At 34.0% G+C, this 13,168-nt stretch overlaps 2 protein-coding genes across 14 annotated transcripts in view; one reads left to right on the top strand and one right to left on the bottom strand.

Moving 5' to 3' along the window:
- Positions 1-5,643: 5,643 nt before the first annotated feature.
- Positions 5,644-7,182, bottom strand: LOC135134059 (high mobility group protein 20A-like). Its single transcript, XM_064062648.1, has 3 exons — positions 6,724-7,182; positions 6,417-6,679; positions 5,644-6,282 (listed from the first exon to the last, which is right to left on the bottom strand). Exons 1-3 carry the CDS (start codon positions 6,905-6,907, stop codon positions 5,839-5,841), a joined length of 891 nt encoding a protein of 296 aa, XP_063918718.1. The 5' UTR covers positions 6,908-7,182; the 3' UTR covers positions 5,644-5,838.
- A 2,413-nt stretch (positions 7,183-9,595) lies between these two features.
- LOC135134041 (cAMP-regulated phosphoprotein 21) overlaps positions 9,596-13,168 on the top strand; it is a 79,510-nt gene continuing 75,937 nt past the window's right edge. For 10 of the 13 annotated variants that reach the window (XM_064062621.1, XM_064062616.1, XM_064062624.1 and 7 more), the window contains exon 1: positions 9,596-9,878. The gene's annotated coding sequence lies outside the window, so the exon portion shown is untranslated. The remainder of the gene's footprint in view (positions 9,879-13,168) is intronic. The other 3 variants (XM_064062610.1, XM_064062619.1, XM_064062611.1) reach the window with 2 other exon arrangements.

Here is a 13,168-nt window from a genome sequence, read left to right as displayed (position 1 = left end):
GAATTGAAGTGCTAATGAAATCAGGAAAGTTCACTACAATACTAAATAAAGTAGCCCAAAAGCTATAAGGTTATATGATCATCATAAAAGTAGTTGACTGCAAATAAACACCTCCTTTGTATGGTTCGCAGTTCGCACTAAGCTTACCGGTTGGCAATAAATCGTGTTCTAAACATTTCTTGCTCACATTTAACAGGGTCGGCTTTCAAAGCGACTGGTTATTTCGGAACTCTCTGCCGCTGCAGGTAGTAGCCGATTAACGGAGTGGTAGATTTAGATATTTAGTGAAAGTCGCCCCTGAACGAAACGATAACAGCCGGTAGAGCTGCAGTGGACACGTTATTTACTACCCCAAAACATTTTCTATTGTAAACAACTTAACTTTGACACAATGGGATAATTTTATGATGGCCATATAACCTTATAGCTTCTGGACTACTATATACATATTGGTCTAAGATTATTTAGAGAGAATTTTCCTCTTGCCTGAAATATAGTCCAACAAATCCTGCTTCTTCGAAAAACTAGAAAATTTGATTTTGGGATTTTTTTATGATTAACCCTATAAGTTCAAAAATTTAGCTAATACCAGTAACAGTAAAATAAAAAAAAAAACCTTAATCAAACACACAGCCTTGGTGAGCAGGATACGGTATTCAGCAAGCGTTCCGCTTACCTATTTTAAATACAAAAGTTTGTTATTCAGTTTGGATATTTATTGCTAAAATCTGGATATCAGGGGGAAAAAATCAAGACGTATTTAAAAAACGGCAAGTACACGACTATGTTATTTCATAAAATATCGATAACAGTTACTAGGTATACACAATTTTCAGGTGACATCATCAAAGTGTTGGTGAGGATGATTAGACAAATTTTAGTTACCGTTTTATAATCTACACGAGATTTCTAACACACATATAAAATTAGACAACAATTAAACAACAGTTCAGTAGTTTCTGAGATTATTTGTCTAATAAAAATCAACGTAGACAGACGACAGGCAAACGGACAGGAAGAGCTATTTTTTCGTAGCCTAAGGATCATGAAACGTTGAGAAAACATAAAAGTAGCCATTTTTCCTACGGACCCTTCGTATACTATTTCATTCGCTTGCTCTCGGGAAGTAAAAAGTCCCTCTCAGCAGATAAATCCAGCGAGTTAAAAAAATTCGTTTTTCTACCGCGCACGTTTTTTGGTTTTCTAATAGAGCTATTAAAGCACTCAAATGACGTCATAGCAGTTCGGTAATGGCGAGAAGGGGTTCTGAAATAGATCTGGTGTAATTTAGATCGGTAAGATTGGTAGCCATGACGAGAAATGTCAGGTGAATGCATGGAGTGAATGTCAGTGGCAAATGTCAAATTAAAATTTCCCGTATTTCTGGAGGCGTAAGGACTTCACTAACTTCTTCACAAGACATTTTAACCAATTTTAACTCGAATTGATTCGAATTACAGTTGTTGTTGTAAAAATTCGAACTTCAAATATTTCGTGGTTCGTGTCAGACCAACCCATCACCAACCACCAGTGGCGGCTCCTCAGAGGAGGCAGGGGAGGCTGAGCCTCCTCTGTTTTTTGGAGCTGAGCTTCCTCTAATTTTTTCGATGAAAGAATTTGTATTTTTATAGACATTTGTTACTATTCAGAATATTTTGTTTGATTTAATTTACTTTCATCATATATCAGGTTAAAATATCGAAAAAAATTATATTTGCGCCCTTAAATCATAATTCACACCACTCCGCGTTTGGCTTCAGCCGTAGAAGCTAGCCCAAGGTAGATAGAGGTTTACGTTGCAGGTTGCCGTTCAGTCCCGATAACAGACGAGAGTAATCGATTCCTCCACTGACGTCACAGATGTCACTCCCTCGTCCCCCCCGCTTGAGGGGCCTATACACCAATTCCCTATACCCTTAGCATACCTTGTAAACCTCTATCTACCTTGAGCTAGCCTCCGCCGAGAATGCATCTTACTATTGAGACCGCAACCTCGACGCATAGTCATTCAGCACTGCATTGGCTAAAATGTTCATCGGGGTGCCGCTTCAGGCCGCTAGCCTCCGGCTAGTGCATCTCTTTTCAGATCAAGTCGCACGGATTATTTTATCTCTTTCTTATTAACTCGCGCGATCGAGTGTAAATTGGAAAAACATTGAGGTGGTTTCGCGTGCTCCCTATTCAGTGGTGAATGGTGTTTAGGCTTTAGTACCTACGTAAAGCCTAAGGTGTTTTTTATATCATTTATTTGCGTTTTATTTCTGATCGTTAAAAACAGCTGGTATTATCGGCATATATTAATATTACTTATACTTAACGAGAATGAGCAACGAAAATAAGTCAGTCTCATGTGCAGTGTAAAGGCATGAAAAATCACAGGAACACATATTTTCTTCTACTACTTTAGATTCCGCTCATAAGAGGGATATTGAGAACTATAACGAGAAAGTTGGTGAAAATAGGGCAATTTTGAAAAGACTAATCGATGCAATAGTTTATCTATAGTGTTCTTTTCGTGAGCATGACAAAAAAATTATTCAGATAATGAAGGATATAGAAAGTATTGGTTTTCAAATTTGAGCCTCCTCTGAAGAAAACTTCACGAGCCGCCACTGCCAACCACGACAAAATTCCCCAGATTTAAAAAAACGCAAATTTCAATGAAATTTTGCGAAAAAACTTGCGCAGTAGAAACAATAGTATAAATCACTCGTTCATAAGGCCATTGTGGCACTAACTGGATTCGTGCCTTAATAGTTGCCTTATGAAACTCGTTCTTTAATATATTATTAAGTAACGACGGAAAAATATCTCTGATACTAGATAGCAAAGTTTTACATACCTACATTTTTTTACTTCCTGAGCGCAACTTTAAGAAGTATTGTACTAGAGTCCATTGGGTGAATGGCTACTTTCATGTTTTCTCGACGTTTCATGACCTCTAAAGTACGAAAAAGTAGGTCTCCTGTCTCCGTCTGTCTCTCTATTTGTCTGTCTTTATGTCTGCTTGTGATTTTTATTAGACAGATAATCTTAGAAACTACCTAACCGATTGTTGTACAAATTTTATATGTATGTATATTATAAATACCATCATGTAAATTGTAAAACGCTAACCAAAATCTGGCTAATCATTCCCACTAACAGTATAATGATATTTCGTCAAATTTATTTCAGTAAACGCTATTACAATTTTATAAAATAATTGTCTAGTTTCTTGTACGTACTTGAGTTTATGAATCCGTTTTGAGTATTTACCTAACCAAAGTTTCATAAAAAATCCAAACTGTATAATCGCGCATTGGAACCACTCGTGAGGTCTTTCTGTTTCTTAAACCGTGACTGGTATTATTTACATTTCCCAGCTCCGAACTCATACGTTTTTTCGAATTTTTATGACCCCTAGAATAGGAAGAAACAGGTTTCTCATTTCCGTCTGTCTATCTTAGATCATATAATAATTTATTATATGATCTAAGCTGTCTATCTGTCTGTCTGTCGTCTGTCCGGATTTTTATTAGACAGATAATTTCCAAAACTACTGGACCGATTGTTGTCAAATTGTGTATGTATATTAGGACTATCATGTAGAGTAGTTGGTAAAACGCTAACCAAAATTTGGCCATCACCACCAACAATTTGTTGACGTCATGTCCAAAATTTACAATGGTAAATTTGTTTTTCTTATAATAAAGTAATATCTTTCTGCATTTGTGGTGTATGAAAAATTCATGACGTCATCTCAAAATTTTGCCGAAAATCCTATCGAAAATCTGCAAAACATGACGAGTCTATACTTGTGATTTATTATTCCATTAATATTTTTTAGAATTGCTTATACAGGGTGACTCAAAAAAATGAATGAATGGGTCAAGTTATTTTATTGACTAAACCAGAAACTGCAAAACTGGAATGGTTTGAAACCTTGTAGACGTTTTAAAGTTATCGTAAGCATGGTAAATTTGTGATCACAATTTAATCCCCTCCAAAAAATAATTGATTTATATTTTTTAGCATTACTGATCCCGATCAAAAAATTAATGAAGGAGTCAATTTATTTTATTGAATAAACTAGGAACGGGTCAATCTATGTTCCCAAAAATTTGGGAATGCAATACTGTTATTATTAGTATTAAACTGGACCTATCCAAATCGATATACATGTCTTTGCAAAAATGTGAATGACGCCATCACAAAAGTTCAGTAAGCAAAAACTCATTTGAAACATGCCCGTAGCACGCTTCTTTACATTTATTTTAACATTATATACTACAAATACATACATCTTTATTTTAACTTCTAGGGGTTCTCATAAAAAACAAAATTCGCAAAATCAAATTTTATAATTTTTGGAAAAAGCTGGATATCTTTTATTGCGCACCTCGGACGCAAATGGCGCTCGAAATGTCGTTATGAAGCTGCGTATAAGTGCTTCAAGTATTGCTGCAAAAGGAAGACCATTACAGAAGTATCTGAAGCAACAATGTTGACGTATTTCATGTAAAAAGCTAACAAACTAAAAACTCTCAAAAAATCGCCAAGAACAATCACCGAAGTTTGTTAGTTGTAAATTTAAAAACTGTACTATAAATATAAATAAATAAATGTGTTCAGATTTGTTTCAACCTGAAATATTTTTTTCCTTAGTTTCCTCAGAGATGTAAGTTGTTAACTTACTTCCCGTTGCTAACGGCAATTAACACTTGTTTACTAACATGAACTTGCTTCGATCAAATTGATATCATAATACTCTATTTACATTGTAGGAAATGGAAAAATAACTATTTACGCATTTAAAATTGTGTGTACAAAAAATAGAAACTCTGAATTAGCCTAAAAATTTGCCAAAAATTATTTTCAGCCATGTTTAACCAAAACCTTAGACAAAATATTTAAATTTGTTTATTTAAAAATGTATTTTAACGAAATACAAATAGGAATAAAACTTAAAATTGTATGTGGTGATGATAATGCGATTTTTTTTTGAGGCAAAAACTGAAATATATCATCATGTTTCTATCTCAAATTATGTAAGTATTCTACATGTATGTTTTTTTAAAAATACTACATGTATAACATTCTTGATGTTGACATAATTTATAACCCGAACATAATTTCAAATACAATCCATACTTTCTGTTATTATTTTTATTTCCCTTTTTCTGTTTTAAGTTTAAACAGTGACCTTCTTTTTCTACACGACTCTAGACAAATGCTTATTACACTCACTGCTATGTTATGTTACCTTTTTCTTTTCGTCATCACTATCTTGTTGTCGTCATTGTGTATAAGGTATAATCATATTTTGCTTAATAAAATCTTGAATAATAGGAACAAATTTAATATAGTTTTTGCCATTCAAATTTTAAGGATGAAGACAAGAAAAATAATTCTCGATCTTTTAATTTAAAACTTCAATGTTTGTTTTTAAATTTTCGCGGGACAATTCTAAAACACTATCAAATACATTGATTACGATAATGAGTGTTAGCGCCATCTATTAAATTGGTATAAGAAAAAACATCCGCTTAAGTTTTGACAAAAATGATTTTACAAATTTTCACTTCCAAATTCAGCAAAAAAAAATCGCAGCTGTGATACATAATCGTGTCGAACGACATTTGCAATAAAAAAACAACACAGTTCGTTCTTTTTGAAATTTATTGACGGAACTATTAAATACATCAATACAATCATTACGAATACCCAAGGTATGACATCACAGTGACCAGCCTATATCATAATAAACCATTCTATGGAAGTAAAAAGTAAACAATGTAAAAAAAATTACGCAAACTTCTTAATCTTTCGCTTTCTTTTTGACGAACGATTTGTTTGTCATCCATTGAACTCCAACCCACCGACAATATTCCTCACAGTCTGTAAAAGATTCGCATCATGACTACTATTCTCCAGCAATATCGAATGCAAATTTGTCATATAAGTGTCAATATTCTGCTGCGTCGCCACTTCCTTTATCCCGGGTAATTTTACACCTGAGAACCCATTCGTCAACGTGGTCCTCATGTGGTCCAGGTGCTTCTGCAACGACGCGTTGTTCTTCTCTTGCTGAGTTATCTCGGACTCTAGTTTGGTAATCGCGTCTCTCATATTTTCGATATGTTTTTGTAAAATGGCGTTTTGTTGTTCGTAGTCCGTGTTGGATTTCCGCAGCTGCCTTAACTCCGTGTCGCGCAGTTTGTTGTGGTCAAGGAACTCTTCAGTGAAGATGGGGATGTCGAAATTGCCGAATTCTAGCTCGGGGGCCACGACAGGATGATTCTATTTTACAAAAAAAAAAGAAGTTAAATACAGACACTCAGTAGTTTTGGCGAAACGTTTTGAAGCCCCAGTCTGAGTCAACATTTTTTAAGAATTCATAAAAAATTCTCTCAGTAGCAAAATTAATTACTCACACTCTTCCCCTCCTCCTTGCTTTCCTTCAACTTTTTCTCGTTTTGTTGCTGGAATAATTTATAAGCTTCCGTTTGTTTATAAGCGTTGTATTCCCTAGTGTACCGCTCCCTGTCCTGTTCAGCGGCGTCCAAATACTGTTGTTTTTTATCAGCCGGGAGGTTTGTCCACTCGTTGGCCAACATTTTGGTAATTTCAGCAAACGATAAACTAGGATTAGCGCTGCGGACGGCCTCCCTTCGATCGTTCAAATAACGCACATAACCTACAAACACACGTAGAACAAAGTTGAAAAATTTCATGAAGTACCTGTGAGGGGGTGTCTCGGGGCCGTGGTATCCTTCGGTTTCTTCCGCTTTTTCGCTTTAGACACCTTCGATTTCTGCTGGGTGGTGTTATCAGAACTGTCGGGGGCTTTCTCATCGTTGGAGGTGCTCGCTTTAGAGGATTTTTTCGCGTTTTCTGGGGCTTCTTGGTTTTCGTTATTTTCCATTATTTGTGAAAAAATTAACTAAGTGTGGTCGCTATGGTTTCTGGATGTGGATTCTTTTCGGTTAAACGCAGACTTATGTGGTTTTGGCAGTTTTGCGGGTAAAGTTAACCAATGTGACACTTGTTTACACGGTATCGGCGGCTGTCAAAATTTTCAATTTTTTGAATTTGTTTAAAGAAAAAAAGGAAATTTTTAGGAGAGCTGCAAGCGACCCGCCAATTCCTAAAAGAAAATTTGGAAAAAATTGTTGGAATTAAACTGTTTGAACTCCACATTCAACGAAAACGTTATATAGATTACAGGTTTCTGTAAAATTGTGTCAAATGGTTTTAAATAAATTGTTGTTCATCGCCACGTTTCACAGCGATTGATCAGGATGTGCTTTTTTTTGTTGAGTTGACAATACCAAGGATAAAGATATTTAGGGAAAACCTGAGAGCAGTTTGTATTAAGAAAACCAAAGTGATGATAAATCAGTATGTTAGATTTACTGAAGTGGTTAATGTACAATTTTCGTTTAATAAAAAATGACTAAATTTGATACATCAGATCCTGGGTTTTCGTCAATTATCAGGCTTGGAATAGCTCGGGATGACAACATTGTAGAAAAACAGAGAGTCATATCCTACTTGGGTCCCAAAAAGTCGATTTCCACCCAAATACATTATGTATATCAATTGAAATAAAGTTTACATAAATATTTCTTAGTTGACAATAACATTTGACAAATGTAGATGGTCAAAATAGTAAAGTCCGCAGCTAAAGATTAATTAGAAACACAGCAGAATTTAGGTATCTACATTACGCAATATCTGAGTTCATTATTGTGCTGCCGTTATTAGTGATTTGATGAAAATGAAAAGTAGTTAGTATAGAAAAGCCCGGGACTCTATACCACACAAACATGGTAAAACATAAATGTTATTTTTATTGTAGATGTCGCCTTATCAATGCGTTGCCAAGAGAATTGATAGAATTTTGCAATTTAGAAATAAAACTGCTGTTTAAAAGATTAACAGCAAACTGAGTACCTGGCGAGAATGGAGAATGCGCTATTTCTAATCTGAATAAAAAATATTTAAACATTCTTCGATATTCCCAACATCAAAATTTTTGGGGGGTTGTTTAAAATCGTTTGAACCATTTTTCTATTTCTGTTTATAAGTAAAATTTCGAAAATAGGACTCACTACCGAAAAACCAGCAGTAAATTATGTGCTAATGTGCTCGTGAACCAGCTTTATCAGAAAAAAAGGGACTTGACATAGGCGTGACACAAAATATATATAAGCAAAATTATGGTTATCAAATTTTTGAAAGCTTATAACTGCACATATTTTTTAAATTATACGAAAAAAGTTTAAACAAAACCTGTTATAAAATATGCTTAGAAAATACCAATGTTAGGGAAAAGGAGTTGCATTAAAATGTATTTGGCAAACGAAAGCATTGTGTGCGATCTTTGAAATGTTTAGGTTGTTTATTCAAAATTATTGCCGTTCAGGGACATGAGGTAGTTTGAATAGTGAATATAAGGACCACCAAATTTATTTGGACACTCGTCTTCGACCGCACAATTTTTTGTCATTTTTAAAAGCAAGATTTCATTTTGCACTTTAATTACTTGTGCCAAACTGATAAACAGTGATAGATTTAATTTTTTCTTGTACCAACTTTGCTTGTTATACACGAATGATTTTAAAAATGCTGTGATTTTGAGTTCTAATGCGATATTGGACATTGCGACCTATTCCAAGCCTGATAAGCCCCGATCAACCAAATATTATTCCCCACTATTATTCGTTCTGATAAAAAAAATAGAAATAGGAAAGTTAGAATACTTAGTATTAATAAGGTTAAGAATGTGCAGTTATAGAATAGAAAATTCGGTCTCAATGAAGTTAAATCGAACTAACAATTTTTGTTAAAACGGAAATCAGTATTAAAGATTTAAAAATTTGCGTATTTAATCAAAAAGCATATTTTCATAAACAAAACATTTGTAGGAACTTTAAACTAGTTGAATGCACAAAATAAATTCTTTTTCTGAGCGTATTTTCAATATCTATTTTTTGATAACGAAATTTGAGGCAGATGTTATGCTGAGATTTGATAGACTATAAAGTTCCGTCTTTTTTTACAAGGTGGAGGTAATTTAGGCTACAATGCACATACGCTAATGAATTATAAACCGATAATTTGAGACTATCGTATTATTTTTAAAGTTTTAAAATAGATAACTAGGTTTATAGTGTTTAATTATTAATTTAATTATAATTAATTATAACTGACCTAAAGTTTGCGTAAAAGTTTATTGAATGCAAAGAAAATTATAAATGGAAAGGTGTTTCCATATGTTTTATATGCAACCAATTAAAACACGGCATGGAGTGAGAGTGATGATATCTCATGAGCAAATGTTGAAAATATTTTTTAAGTATACCTGTCTGTGTGCCCTTTCTGAATTGTGGTATTATCTTTTAGAGTGTCTTTACCTGTTAGGCTTTGCATACGATGATCTAATTCCAATGAATTTTTTTAATTTAAAAGTTTAAAAATTAAATCAATCTGATAGTTTTCTGTTATAGTTGAGCAGAGGTGCCTGTTAGATGGCGCGAGGGCTGACGTCTCGAGTGATAGCCAGTGCTACCAGCCGCTAATGCCGCCCCGAAATCCCCTAAATTTTGTTGGAAACCAAACGATAGATTATAAAAAGTTGTTATTAAGGCATTGTCGTGTGTGTGCTTCGAAATAAAATTACAGGTGTTAGTAAGTACTCAACAAGCTGATTTTTCTCGCGCCGTCGCCCCTTAGTGCCCCACAAACGCTCGCCCTTTACCGCCTTCAAAATTCCACTTTTTCCAGAAATCTTACTCAAGACACATCTCCTTTGTGTAAGTTTTTGGTTTTTCTGTGATGACTTAAAATAATGGTGCTCATGGATTACTCCTCGATCTCCGGATTCGCAGTAGGTGAGTGCGTTTCACGTATTTCTAAAAATCCAACTTTGATGCCTCTAGGTTAGGTTATCTCCCTGGCAGCTGCACTGAAGGATATTTATTTTAAATAAATTTATTAACGTGGAAGTGACTGACATGTGTATTGATCAGCGTATATTTAAAAGCGTGTGTTATTGCCTGCCGCTATTTTGGGGGTTTAAAAATAAGTCGATTGCGCTAATGAACATGTCTTAAAATCCATTCATATCAGCAGATTTATGTAGGCAACCTTGACGAATTATTTATGGTCGCAATTCGCCCAAATTTATCACCCAGATGCGAGCGGCACGCACAGAAGCGATCACTTGGAGTCTTCGATGCCGAACATCCACTTAGCATTCGCTCAACAAGCATCACATGTACACACAAATTGAGAAAAATCGGACACAGTTTAGTCCTTTATGTAACAAGTTTCGGCGTGAGCGCTCCACCACGCTGCCGTGCTCCAATCAATATTGAATTTTTATCTACACCACAGCATGAATTCATTCCTGAAAGAATTGTTGCCCAGAAAACGCGAAAATTGGCGGTTTCGTGGTTTCATTGTGCCATAACCGTTTTGTACACATAATAGTTACATAAAGATATTTTAGGAACATTACTCATAACGCTGCGTTTTCTTTACGAGAGCGGTAGCAGCAGTTTGGGTTTACAGAGGGTTGAATTAATATTAGTTGGGGTTGAAGTGTACTTTACGGGATTAGTAGGTGGGAAGCGAGTTTAACCGAGGTAGTTTACAAACGCCTACAGATGTTCGAGCGATAATTGTTGAGATTTACTGGGATTTAAGGGTGATAAATTTGTGCTGTTTTTTGTTAACTGAAATCATGCATTTTAAAATTTAGTTCTTCAGAGGATGAAGCAAATTTTCCAACGACTGCATTGAAAAATGTTGAATCGCACTCTTACTTTGAATATTTTACTTAAATATATATTTTTTAACTGTCCTTGGTAGCGCCTAACAATATTTGAAGAAGAAATGTCATTCGTGTATAAATTGAATAACAGTGGATTCGCCAGTCTACCTTGAGTGTGTATGGTTACACTTATTCGTAAAATACTATAATTTATTCTTATTTAATTACTTATTATTATTTTTACTGATATGAATGTCTAATTTTGTTTTCTTGACGTTTACCCATCTGTAGAATACTGAAATATATGTCTGCCTGTCTTTTGGTGATTTTATTGGATAGATAATTTTCAAAAGTACGTAACTAATTGATGTACTTCGAGATTATGGTGTGTTAAAACGCTAACCAAAATTTAACTATGTATTCTCTTCAGAAACATGATGACATCATGTAATATTTCTATCAAAGAGAACTCTGAAATTTATCCTACACATAAAGTTATCGTTAAAAAATCAAAATTTGTTGTTGAATGTACGTAATAACGATTTTCGTTGACATATTTATAAGACACTAACATTTTTTTAGTAATTATAGAACATAGACTGAAATTCATTGATTCAACTTCTCTAGAAAGCTGATGACAGTATCTCAAAAAATAAAAGCTTCATTGAAAAAACTTCCTCATGTGTGCAGTATTAATTGTGTTAGAGAAGTAAGGAAAGAATTGGTTTTGGTGACAATTTAATTATTTACGTTTTTAATGTGTATTTAAAGAAAATACAACGCTGTGTGTGTTTGAATTTCGCGGTTTTGGCTGCCACATGATGTCATATCTTAAATCCTTCTACGACGAGTGTGGCAACTTCTTACCAATGGAATTGGCCTTCACTCCATTTTGAATATTTTCCAGCTGGAAATACCATTTTTTTTAATAAAATCCACATTTTTAGTGATTTCCTTTTTTTAGAAATTCCACTTTTCTAGTGAATTCCCATTGCAATGTTCGTAGAATTTTATTAATATGTACTAAATTTTATTTCAAATTTTTATCATTCTTTACATGCAACAAATTAAAATAGTTAAAACGTTGAAATGGTCACCACGTAAATACCTATTTAATAAATTATTTATTTCATTGGACCCGCTTGGTACGTGTAAAATCGAAAATAATGATGAATAATTCCGCCAGAACTGAAAATGGCCATAAGTAACACTTACTGGACGCGCCAGTCATATTTTTAATAAAATAAAAGCATTTTGTGTTTGCTTTAAATGAAATTAATATACCTAATAAAGTAGCTTGACCATATTTTACACAGTAAACATAATATAAAAAAAGCCTAAAGTATGAAAAAAAGCGTGCAAGAATTTTACACAAATTTATCATTTAATCTCTGCGAATTTCAGTCGTAAGTGGTGATTTATGTCTTCAATAAAACGTTTTTGAGTTAACCCTCGAACCTTGAACATCCCCAAAACTTTACAATCTTGTCGATATTCAATTTTCTTGACGTTCTTAACGGAAAAGCGTTACATTTTATTAGGGGTGATGGTGTAATAATAAACTTTGTTGAATTTCTTCAACTGGGGGCGGAAAATTTACGACCGTAATAAAGGATTTTTGCTTTTATCGAATAAAATCGAGAACAGAAGAGGAGTGATACTTAATGGGTTTTGAGACGGAGTGAACAGCAATCACCTCAATGACCTAGAATTGTTGAAGATTAGGGTTATATTTTATTAAACCGACTGCGCAAAATTGTTGATGAAAAACTATAATTTGTTAATTATTGATATTTAGATCACCGGTTTTTAATACGGGTTAAAATTAAGTATCATTTTTTAATCAATAGCCTGCTTAAATATTTTATGTTGTATAGTACGTTGATTTACAATTCAACAAATACCTGTGTTTTTATTAACGATTTTGCTAAGCTATCGTATGTTTCATTGTTTCTAGTTCAGTTCACGTTTGTTGACATCGTTGGAAACTCGTGTGACAGTTTGTAAGAGAGATTTAGTGACGGTGTTACCGATTCGTTAGTAGTACCTTGAATTTCCGAAATATGTTATTTTTATGTTTAAAATTTGCTTTTGAATGATATAATAATGTAAACAAATATTTGAAAACACGCGACTATGAGGAAGAAGAATTTTCGAAGAGTAGCTGCGTTAACGTAACCCCGCTAGATTCGTTTAACGACGCACTTTATAAAGGAGAAAGTAGAGGCAGATACTTAAATCTCCTAAATTTAAACGAAAGCTCACTTTACTAAGTAAATACGGTTGAATCCATTATTGGAAAAACTTTGTCTTGTCCGCACCTCTTACTCCCAATCAGAACGGTTTCCCAGAGTAGCAATTAGTGTCGTTTACAAAGTATCCTGTAGCTTCGACATTTCTAACTTT

The sequence above is a fragment of the Zophobas morio genome, unplaced genomic scaffold, assembly GCF_036711695.1.
Source record: "Zophobas morio isolate AGI-343-1 ecotype UQ-CSIRO unplaced genomic scaffold, CSIRO_AGI_Zmor_V1 ptg000023l, whole genome shotgun sequence".
In the NCBI taxonomy this organism is placed as follows: Eukaryota; Metazoa; Arthropoda; class Insecta; order Coleoptera; family Tenebrionidae; genus Zophobas; species Zophobas morio.
Note: the sequence above shows the minus strand (reverse complement) of the source record. Positions and strands in the feature narration are given on the sequence as shown.